Source organism: Mobula birostris, chromosome 30 (assembly GCF_030028105.1).
Source record: "Mobula birostris isolate sMobBir1 chromosome 30, sMobBir1.hap1, whole genome shotgun sequence".
Classification (NCBI taxonomy): Eukaryota; Metazoa; Chordata; class Chondrichthyes; order Myliobatiformes; family Myliobatidae; genus Mobula; species Mobula birostris.
Window position 1 is genome coordinate 32,367,962 of NC_092399.1, and position 12,156 is coordinate 32,380,117.

Sequence of the window (12,156 nt, forward strand, 5' to 3'; positions counted from 1 at the left end):
TAGATGCAGGAAGATTGTTCCCGATGTTGGGGAAGTCCAGAACAAGGGGCCACAGTTTGAGGATAAAGGGGAAGCCTTTTAGGACCGAGATTAGGAAAAACTTCTTCACACAGAGAGTGGTGAATCTGTGGAATTCTCTGCCACAGGAAACAGTTGAGCCCAGTTCATTGGCTATATTTAAGAGGGAGTTAAATATGGCCCTTGTGGCTACGGGGATCAGGGGGTATGGAGGGAAGGCTGGGGCGGGGTTCTGAGTTGGATGATCAGCCATGATCATAATAAATGGCGGTGCAGGCTCGAAGGGCCAAATGGCCTACTCCTGCACCTATTTTCTATGTTTCTATGTTTCTATGTAAGCTGGAGGAACAACGAACCCATTTCCCAGAACTGACCAGTTCTGATATTAGATCATCCAGCTATAACATTGACAGTATTCAGCACAGGTTGATAGAGTTGTGAAGAAGGCACGTGGTGTAATGGCCTTCATTCGAGGTAATTCTGCAGCTCTATAAAACCCAGGCTAGACCACACTTGGAATATTTGGGTTCGTGGTCACTCCATTGTAGGAAGGAAGTGGAAAATTAAGTGAGGGTGCGGAGGAGATTTACCAGGATGCTACCTGGATTGAGGATAGGTTGAGTGAGCTAGAGGTCTTCTGATTGGAGAGAAGGAGGATGAGAGGTGATTTGATAAAGGTGTACAAGATGAGAAGAGGAACAGATCGAGTGGACAGCCAAACGCTTTTTTCCCCCCCAAGGTGGAAATGGCTAATGTAAGGGAGCTTAATTTTAAGGTGATTGGAGAAAAATGTAAGGGAAATGTCAGAGGTAAGTTTATTTACAGAGTTGTGGGCACATGGAACACCCTGCCAGGGGTGGTGGTAGAGGCAGGTACTTTAGGGAATCTTAAGAAACTCTTGGATGGATACATATAGTAGATGGCAGAAAAATGGAGATCTATGTGGGTGGGAAAGGGTTTGATTGATCTTAAGAGTCAGTGAAAAGGTCAGCACAACATGATAGGTCGAAGGCACTGTACTGTGCTATAGTGTTCTATGTGGATACTATCCAACTGGCCAGTACATGATGGGCCGAAGGGACTGTACTGTGCTGTAGTGTTGTATGTGGATACTATCCAACTGATACAACATTATGGGCCGAAGGGACTGTACTGTGCTGTAGTGTTGTATGTGGATACTATCCAACTGGCCAGTACAACATTAGGGGGCCGAAGGGACTGTACTGTGCTGTACATACTGTCCAACTGGTCAAGGTGTTCCAGCGTTCTGTTTTACTTCAGATCTCCAGCAACTGCACTGCTCTGCATCACAGTTCCAGCATGTTTCATTTTCCTCTCCGACTGCCCTCTTTCATCTTCCTCTATTTACAATTGTCAGGTAATATCTGCGACAATTAACCAGCATTCATTCCTCTCTCAGACAGCACCAAATGCAGTTCTGTCACCTGAACCAACTTCATCCACAGGTTATTGCCACATTCCCTTTGAGCTCTCTGAAATCTAAAACACAGTTTTCCATTTCTGAAGCAGGGCCATTGGTCGTAACTGTCAACCGTTTCTCTGTGTAAAATGTTGCCTGGCATACACCTGGCACTCTCTACGTTAAACAAAACCTTGCCTCTTCGGAGTTAATCACCCAAAAGTTCTTCCAGGCTCTTAAAGGGAATGTGCATTATGTTCTCCCAGTTAGCCTGAGTAGCACTGACACCTCAGAGCTGGAATGTCACAGATACTAGCCCAGCTCTGAACTTTGACATACAGAGCAGTCCTCGAGAATGTTGCATTGTAAAAGACGAGTTCTTTCAAAGGGGGGGATCAAACCAAAGCCACAAGGGGAGGCTGTGATACCCTGTGTCATTATTTCTGAGAAGGAGATGAAAATTCCCTCCTGGGAATTTATTTCTTTCCCTGGTCTCCACCAAAACAGTTTGGTGTGTCCCAATTGTTGAAAGATCCAAAACCCAATCAGATGGTTCGAGCAACTGGGCCTTCACAGGCAGCAGAAAGAGAAGTCCAAAGATTCTCAGTCCTTTGAGTGAAGAATTGTCTCCTTATCTGAGTCCTAATCAGTTTGCCTCTTACTCTGAAACTGTGTTACTGATTCCTGGGCTCATCAGCCTGAGGATCATCTTCACACCTTCTAAGAATTTTGTATGCTTCATTGACACCCTCTCTCATTTTCCTAAACTCTAAGAAGGGTTATTGCCTACTCAATCTCTCCATATCTGGAAAACATATCATCTTTAGAACTTGTCTAATAAATTATTACTGCATTCATTCCATAGCAAGTACATCCTTTCTGAGGTAGTGTGACCAAAACTGTACTGACAGTTACATCTCACCAATGTCCCACACATTTGTAATAAAGCTTCTTTACTCCTGTATTGAAAACCTCTCATAGCTAAGGTTAAAATACTATTTTGCCTCTGAATCATTTGTTAGACTCAATCACTTGACTTATGGAGAGGCAGGAGATTGGGGCTGAGAGGAAAGTTGGATCAACCACAATGAAATGGAGGAACAGACTCAATGAGTCAAATGGCCTAATTCTGCTTCTATATCTTAAGGTCTTAGACATGTATGTTGGTTTTCAGCTGCTTCTGTACATTCACACTCAAGTCTTTTTGAAGATCAACACACCCAACCTCTCACCTCTTAAGTTGATCAATATACCCAAACTCTCATCCCTCCACTTCTCTGCTACCTACACCGAGGTGAATAATCTCACATTCTATTTCATCTACTATGTATTTAGAAGCTTTAGATAAGTATATCCTCCCCCACCATCACCATCATCCCCTGGTTTCATTCTCATCTAGGAATTTCATCTTCGATCCATTTTTTTTAAGGCATCCATTAGTCTTGAGAGACCATGGATCTGCGCCTGGAAAGTCTTCACTCTCCAGGGCGCAGGCCTGGGCAAGGTTGTATGGAAGACCAGCAGTTGCCCATGCTGCAAGTCTCCCCTCTCCACGACACCAATGTTGCCCAAAGGAAGGGCATTAGGACCCATACAGCTTGACACCGGGGTCGTCGCAGAGCAATGTGTGATTAAGTGCCTTGCTCAAAGACACAACACACTACCTCGGCTGGGGCTCGAACTCACAACCTTCAGGTCGCTAGTCCAATGCCTTAACCACTTGGCCACGTGCACACACTTAGATCCATTAACAACAAAGAACTGGCAATACACTTCCAAGTCAGGAATGCTTGGAGGGGCAGGTCCTTGTGCACCTGCAGTCCTTCTCCTTTTTGGAGGTGGAGGTCATAGGCTTGGAAGATGCTGTTGGATTCATCTCAGCAACTAACCAGGTACCTTTGGTAGAAGGTACACACGACAGCTGTGTTTGTTTGTAAGGGTTGATAATCAATCTGACTGTTTTGTTCTGGGTAATATTGAGTTTCTTGAGTTTAGTTGGCACAGCACCCATCCAGGCAAGTAGAAGGTATCTGATTATGCTTCTGGCTTGTATCTTGTGAGTGGTGGATGGACATTGGGGTGTCGGGAGGGCAGTCACTTGTTGAAGGATAACCACCTCCTTAGCCATGGTATTTACTTGGCTGGTCCAGTTGGGATTCTGATCAATGGTGACTCCTAAGATGCTGATGGTGAGGGCTAGATGTTCAAAATAGCTATTGCCCGGCACCTTTGTGAGAAGAATGTCACTTGCCCACTAATATGTCCATATTTGAATGTTGTCCGAGACTTGGGACATGCAGGCATGGGCTGTCCCATTTGTCGAGGATTTGAAAATAGTGTTGAATACTGTACAATCATCAGTGAACATTCTACTTCTGAAATTGTGAGAGAAGAAAGACCTTTGATGAACTGGCTAAAAATGGTTTTGCCCAGGACATTGCACTGAGAGATTCCAATGCTTGTGACCTGGAAGGAGTGATTAACTTTGACAACCTTAACCGTAATTCTGTGTGTGAGATACAACTCCAGCTTCTGGTATATTGTCCCCTTGATGCCCATTGACTTCAAAGTCAGTTATATGATCTGGATATCAGTCAGTCATTCTCTTTTCTGAAATTCATCTCTGCTTCATGATTGGATTGTTTTTGCCCAGACTTTTCCAGACTTTTGTCACCTTACTGGAGGGTGAGGGTATAATAATCTTCACCAGAAAGTTCAAGCTCATCTTTGAGATGGATAATATGTGCTGGTCTCACCTAACACAAAAAAACCTGAAATGATGCAAAGATAGGCAGAGTAGTTTCAGAAAGCATATGCATGAAGTCAGGTGTATATGGAAAGGTTGAGAGTGGACTTTGCACAAGCACTCACAGTCTTCCAAAGATGCAATAGAATTTTAGCGTTTGCAAGGAGTTGGAAGACGCAAATTAACTTCAAGAAGTGGTCCCATACCAACCCACCTCCTCCCATATTAGATCATATCTGGCCAAAAAAAACAACAACAGCTTAAAAACCAAGGACAACAGTGAGTAGGTGAGGCTGTTATTGATGAAGATGAGACTGACCTCCAACTTTGCCTATAACAGACTCGCCTACTCACAAGGAAAACATGAACAAGAACCTCTCTCTCTCTCTCTCTCTCTCTCTCTGTTAGACATCCCTGTCTGGAGCAACCAGTCAGTTAACAGCAACAACGGATCGCAACCTCCAAAACGGCCAATACCACCAGCACACGTACTCTGATTCTGGACCAGTCTCTGAACCATGAACTGGAAATGATGACTGTGAACACACCTTCCTCATGTTTGCCAGCCCCTTACAAATAAAACAAGAGACTGCTCAGGGAGGTTGGGTGGGACTACAACCAGAGGTCATGGGTTAAGAGTGAAAGGTGAGAAGTTCAAGAGGAAACCTGTTCCCTCAGAGGGTTGTGAGAGTGCAGAATGAGCTGCCAGCACAAGTAGTGCATGCAAGCGTGATTTCAACTTTTAAGGCAAGTTTGGGCAGGTATATGGATAGTAGGGGTGACAGTGCAGGTTGATGGGAGTAGGCAGTTTAAATAGTTTCAGCATGGATTAGATGGGCCAAAGGGCCTGTTTCTGTGCTGTACTTCTCTTTGACTGTACGAATCCTGGCTACATGTGTGAAAACAGAGAAGACCTGACTAATACCAGAGCAATGGTGCTCTGCTTAGACCGCAAGCACCATTGAAAATATATTCACTAACCTGGGTAAAGGGACCATATCAAAGTTGAACCAGGTAACACATTCAAGTCTTAAAATAGAGCTGACATTGAAGTCACTAAGTCAATAACGGAATCTGGATTCAAGTTATACCTGAACCTTTGGCGGTTGTTTGAATGTTTGTCTTTAAAATAAAGTCTGCTGTTTGTGTTCAATGACATTTTGACCACAGTTGAAAGCTGTTAACCCTTGTGGACATATTTATTATTGTCTTAGTTGCTGAAAACTTTCGTTCTGTATTTCCTTTGAAAACACTGGACTGTGTTTTGATCTGGGAGTGATTTAAGTGGATTGCTTCATGGGCTCACAACTTTAGTGATCCTTAGAAGTTGGCAAAAGTTTTGCGTTCCTGAACCATTGCATAAATCACTGTTTCTAAACTGTCTGAAGGAACATTTTTATTTATTTGTTAGACTTCTTACTTTTGCATTGATGAACTTAGAAGAAATTGTGATTTGAAGAATAAGGTATAATCCTTAACTGCAGACACTGGTATGATTTACTTTCAAGCAAGGGACTTGAGAAGAATTATCAGATTTTAGAGATAAGATGTGACCTTGGAAAATGTATATTTTAAAAGTATTAAGCTCTTTAAATTAAAAACAAATGATGTTGATTAATCTTCTCATTTTTTTTCAATCACCCAAGGTAACTCAAAGCACCAGAAGAAAGTTGACTTTTACTGGATTTGTTTACAAGGAAGTGACCTCTGCACGCTGAGGTGTTTAGGGGAATGAGTAGGTTGATTGTTTAGCTAAGGAAGCTGTTAAAAGTTTGTTAGCGGACATAGATCTGCCACTTAGCAAATCAGAAGCCAAGGGATTAGTTGGGTTAAGGATTTGGGTGTTGTGGCAAGATTTGTGAGATAGTGGGTGTGGGGGAGACATCTTTGCAGAATACATTTCTGTTGGGTTTATGGGAGAAGGGAGCAAAACAAGAAAGGAAGGAATTATTTTGACACAACTTAGGAATGGGCGTACTATGCTTAATAATATCTTATATCTTCTTGGAAAACATAATTCTGGGTTGTGTAGGTGTTGGCATCATTATGAAACAGTTGAATATATAGTATTACATTGCGAAGTGTACAAGGTTAAAATAAATCAAATTACAGTCTTTTGGGGTTGGTAGTTTTCATTTAAAAACTTTGTTAAGTTATGGGAGTTACTTTAATTCACAGTATTGTCTTTCGTTAGAGCTTCTGGGGGTAATTTAAGCTTTCATTTGAAAGAGATGTAGTAAGGGTTTCCCCCCCCCCCCAACTCTCCAGTCCAGTTTGTGGTGGTGATGCACCTTTAAGCTTGACTGTCAACCCCATAAGAAGTCAGAAGAAGTAGTAAGTGATCAAGCTGCCAGCGTCTGTCTTGCTTTAATGCCTCGTGTTTTTTCAGACAGTGCCTATTAACCCAAATTAAAATTGGAAGAAATAAAGGACACAAATTCCACAATGACCTTCTGCAGTTCCAGTTAACACTGAATGTTATGCAAGATTTCTAATTATGGGTTGTATGTTATTTTTCCAAAACAAATTATAACAAGGAAATGATCAAAAACACAAGGAATTCTGCAGATTTCCCTCTGATCCCTTCTCTGCACTTGCCATCGCCCCCTCTCCCTTATTCTACAGCCCTTTACCTCTCAATATCCCCACCCACCTACCTTTCCCCTCACCCGGCTTCACCCGTCACCTGCCAACTTGTACTCTTTCCCCTCCTTCCACCATATTTTGGTTTCTTCCCCCTTCCTTTCCAGTCGAGATGAAGAGTCTTGACCCGAAATGTTGACTGTTTACTCGTCTCCATTGATGCCGCTTAGCCTGCTGAGTTCCTCTAGTGTGTTGTTTGTATTACTCAATGATCAAATCTCCATCGAAAAATCAAAAGTGCAGTCGAGGCAGTCATAGCATATGAATGAGTACTCGTTACAAGGCAAACAACACTGAATTCTGGCAAAACCAGAGAGTTCTTGGACTTAGAATACCATGTGTGACATGTCATGGATGGACCTTCCTAAATACTGTGGTAGAAAAAGGAGGATTTTGTAGCAAGCAGTCGAGTATCATATGGCTGGGAAACTTGGGACAAGGAAGCTATGACAAAAGAGACTGATGTGACATGGAGAATGTTGAAGATTGTCGTTAGGGGAATGGGAAAGGAGCAGAAGCAGGGAGAGCTGCTGAAAACCAAACTGGAGTGTGCCGAAACGTTGCAGAATGGATTGCCCACTGAAATCAATGTTGTTGGGGCTAAATAAAGAAGAATTAAGGCTGATTTATACTTGTGCGTCAAAAGTATGCCATAGCCACGAACCCTACGCTGTGTCTACGCTGAACCCTACGCCAAAGCCTAACGCACACCTCTCCCAAAATGTAACTACACATCGCGGTGTCGCAGACCGCAACAACTGTGATTGGTCTGCTTGATAGCTTCGCATTTCCTCCTACACTGCAATAGCTTCCTATTAGGCGACTGAAGGGCAGGGAAAGAACTCTGACTGCAATGCTTTCCATAAAGCTTTACAGATCTCCGAAATTATGGAGGACCCTGTACTTGACGCCAGTTTGTAGCTAGCTGCTGCAGCCTGTTGACTTCCACCTGAAGCTAAAACTCGAATGGTGATTGCCAGTCTCTGAGTATACTGTGCGTACACTGATGCGAAATAAATGGTTGGAGACAATGAACCAAATCGTCAAATCTACCTGCCGACATCCGAAAATATTTGAAATGCATTTCCTCGTCCATGTCTCTCAGTGGCCAGACAAGCACAGAAAATTCACCCTCCTTCAGTTTCAGTTGCCATTGTTTAAATTTTGTGTTTCTTCATGTTGAGTTTCAACACAAAGAAACTCAACACAGTGGCACAGAAACCCCACCGCCGACTAGCGTTTTGGCGGTGAATTGCAGAGAGACACAGACACACCAACGCACAAGTATAAATGCTCACAACGGCGTAGGCCACTTGCGTAGGCTGCGGTGTAAGCTAGTACGTACCAGTATAAATCAGCCTTAAGACACAGCACAAAACCTGGAGTAAACCTTCTGATGGTGAGTGGTACCTCCATGAACCATTTTGATTGGGATGATCCGCAGAAATGAGGAAGATATGAAATCAGGAGAACTGAAATAGTATGCGACATTAACATGGGATAGCAAACTTTTTCATAAGTGTTGCTTTCTGAAAAAAAAATTTTTGTGGTTATGATAGACTACTGGAATCTGAACAAAAATGTCATTTCAGACTACTTGGGTCACATAGGAATTTGGAGAAACAAAATAACTTCTATTGAATACAATGCTTTTAATTGCATAACGATGCTAATGCTTAACAATAGTTCAACTAAGCTAGGAATATTTTGTGGATGATTTTAATCTGTAATCAGTATGAGGCTTCTCGCTTAAGTGTCCAACAATAATCAGCCAGCATTGGTGGACTCCAGTTGCCCTGATACAGTTTCTCCATGATCGCAATGTCCTGGTGAAACCTTCCACCATGCTCATCACTGACATTGCCCAGATCCACCCTACCTAAGCATGCCCAGGCATGCCCGGACAAGATAGAAAACTTGGCAGCTTACATTGCGGGCAACATTTTGACTGGCTTGAATTATTAACTGAAATAACAAACACAGGCAATTTCAAGAAAATGGTGCATGACAGGGAAATTTCATGGTGATTTTCAGGATCAGCAACACCCAAATTTGTTCAGGAAGTAAAATTGTTCTTGTCCAATGTACTCAAACCCTGCAGTTATGGTTAACTATTCCACATTTCATTGTAGTTCAGGAACTGGGTTAATCATCCTGACAATTCTCGTGTGTTATTTAGGATGCCTTATCTGGAAGCTGGAGATGAGAGCATAAAACCCATTTATGGCCAAGTTGGTCCATTGGCAAGTGTTAATATCACGTTCTCCAGATGGAGAGTATGTGGAGATTGGGAACAACACGAAAATGGTGAAAGTTGGGTTTTAAGTTGGTTGGTAATGGTTAGAAAGTTAACAGTATTTATTGTATTGAAATATTAACAAGATACTATGGTCAGGGAAGTTAGGCAAGGTCACATCCTTCTGAGGAAATATGATAAACATATCATGCTGGCCTAGATTCAGCTAAAGGCAAAGGAAACACAGGCACTGATGCTTGCAAGCAGATAAAGCAGTCAATGAAGGAAGGCAGTTGTCTAAGACAAACGAGGAATACTTAAGTAAAACCAGAGTTCAGGAAAGATAGCAACCATATTAATCAAAAAGAAGCTGGCTGGATTACAGGTTTGTTTGTGATTAATGGGCTAGTGTAATTAGGACTGTTGTGGACTTGGATATTTGCCAAGCCCCTAAAATGGGATGTTTGTTCATTCACATAGGTAGAAAGTAAAGAACTAACTGAGAGTTCTCAACGAGGAAATAACACAGGCTTTGACAGAACACCTTAATAAATTAGAAAATTTGAAGATTGAAGGAGAATTAGACTAATGCAAATACCATAGACCACCCCAAGATATCTCAAGATACTGTTTGACCAAGAGAACCATGACAGACTGTTGAAGGGTCTCGGCCCAAAACGTTGACTGTACTATGCTCCCTGGCCTGCTGGGTTCCTCCAGCATTTTGTGTGTGTTGCTAGGATTTCCAGCAAGTGCAGATTTTCTCTTGTTTGTGACAGGTGGGAAATGTATCCGGTTTAGCTTCCGGTTTAGCTGTTCAATCATCACAATTGCTTACTTCTTCTGTAATATCATCTGATTTCACTCCTGCGTCCCCTCTGCTGCTGTCATCCACAAAGCACCTTCTGTTAGCCAGAGAAGTAGCTGGTCGCTCTCAATCTGCCCTTCACAAACTTCAGCTCTTCAAACTTTGTTGCCAAATTTGCAAGGCTCATGTGCTCGCTGATCTACCGCAGCCCCTCATTAAAGCAACATCTACTTCACAAAATTCTCATCATTCTTCTCCAATTCCCCACGTTCCCCCCCCCCACCCCACACACTCCACTTCCGACCTTTAGTTCTCAACCCGCCAACATTATTGCCATTTCGTAATTCAGGCTTCAGCCCATTGTCAGAGATACAATCGCCGTGTTTCGGGCAGACCCTAAATCCTGCAATCCTATCCCGAAACTTTTCTGAGTTTCTTAGCTCCTTTAAGATGTTCTTTGGTGACTGAGTCTCTGTTATCCTTTAGCTTAAAGTTGCACTACAGAGGGAGGTTGTTCTTATTCAGCTTGCTGCTGTGTTGCAACTTTCCCACAAGCTGTAGTATCCATCCCCGAGTAGGGTGTCCTCTTCACCCCCATTCCCCCTCCGTAAAAGCAGCTACAGTACCCCAGTTTGAGGGTCCTTGGGATCGTGGAGAGAGAAAGACTTCCTCCTTTTCCGACTCAGGGTATGCAACCACACACACACACGCACACAAACGTTCTTCTCTTTTACTCCAAAACATGTATAATTATCAGGAACGGGGCAGTAGGCTGGGGGTAACTGATGGAGAATGAGGCATTAAGAGAGCCAGTTCACCGGTAACAGAAGTCACTGGTAGCGCATCGGCCTTTACCGGGCAATTGATAAAGCAGGTGCCAGTCGGGGGATTGAAAAAAAACCAGTCACGGGGCAATTGATAAGAGCTCAGACTAGGATGAGAGACTACTGGCAGAATATAAGAGGGTGAAGCACGGGATATTAAGAGGAGCAACTGGTTGAAAATGGAGGTTACTTGAAGAATATGGGCATTAAGGGGGGCAACTGATAGAACGTGGGGGTATTAAGAGAGGCAATTGTTAGAACGTAGGGCTTCAGGTGGATCACGGAGAGGGACACGAGATCATGCGGCATCGAGAGGAGAGTTCACCTGCGGTGTAGAAGCGGTCCAGGCTCCCAGTCTCGCCCATCACCAGCCTGCCGAAGGGCACGGTCTCCAGCACGGCGTGTGCATCTTCGCATGCTTCCCGGAGGCACCTGAGGGACAGGCTGCTGTCGGACTGCGGATCGCCCGTCTCGCTGGACACGTAGACCGCCCGGACAGCCCTGCTGCGGACCCGGGGCGCCGGCACGGCGCTGCGGCTGATGTCGATGGCCAGCGGGTCCTGCCAGTAGCTGCCGGCGGAGACCGAGGGCGGCCGGGCGCTCGGGCTGACGCCGGCTTCGACACCGTTCACCGCGCTGCCTCGGCGGCTGGCGCCCCTCTGCTCGCCGCTCATCGCTGTCCAGTGCCGCTCTCCCGAACTTCAGCACAACTCCGCATCTCGGCCCCGCACTTCCCCGGGCGCGGCTCTTGCACCGCCTCCCGACCTGGGCGGGAAAGACAGCAGGAGGGAGCCGCGCTCCTGCGGAGCAATGGGCAGCGAAATCTCCACTCCCTCGCTCACTCTTCCCTAACCAACACCCAGTGCCCTCGCCACCTGCATCCCTCCCCTACCTCACCCACAACACACCACCCCTCCCACCAACTCCTCTCCCCAGTCACTCCTCCAACGTACCCATCCGCTCCCCTCACCAACGCAACACCTTCCCGAACATACCACCCCTCCCTCAACCCGCAACTCTCCCCTCCCTCAACCCGCAACTCTCCCCTCCCTCAACCCGCAACTCTCCCCTCCCTCAACCCGCAACTCACCCCTCCCTCAACCCGCAACTCTCCCTCCCTCAACCCGCAACTCTCCCCTCCCTCAACCCGCAACTCTCCCTCCCTCAACCCTCCCTCCCTCAACCCGCAACTCTCCCCTCCCTCAACCCGCAACTCTCCCCTCCCTCAACCCGCAACTCTCCCTCCCTCAACCCGCAACTCTCCCCTCCCTCAACCCGCAACTCTCCCTCCCTCAACCCGCAACTCTCCCCTCCCTCAACCCGCAACTCTCCCCTCCCTCAACCCGCAACTCTCCCTCCCTCAACCCGCAACTCTCCCCTCCCTCAACCCGCAACTCTCCCTCCCTCAACCCGCAACTCTTCTCTCCCTCAACCCGCAACTCTCCCCTCCCTCAACAAATC

The 12,156-nt window shown here is 45.2% G+C and overlaps 1 protein-coding gene across 5 annotated transcripts in view; it reads right to left on the minus strand.

Annotated features, from left to right (window-relative positions):
* The window catches only part of LOC140190530 (mitogen-activated protein kinase kinase kinase 5), a 194,952-nt gene extending 183,383 nt beyond the window's left edge, over positions 1 to 11,569 (minus strand). For 4 of the 5 annotated variants that reach the window (XR_011883627.1, XM_072247181.1, XM_072247180.1 and 1 more), the window contains exon 1: positions 11,021 to 11,569. Coding sequence is in view for 3 of the 5 variants with exons in the window: in XM_072247181.1 (XP_072103282.1) it covers positions 11,021 to 11,369 (349 nt within the window). In the remaining 2 variants the exon portion in view is untranslated. The remainder of the gene's footprint in view (positions 1 to 11,020) is intronic. The other variant, XM_072247184.1, reaches the window with a different exon arrangement.
* Between the last annotated feature and the right edge of the window lie 587 nt (positions 11,570 to 12,156).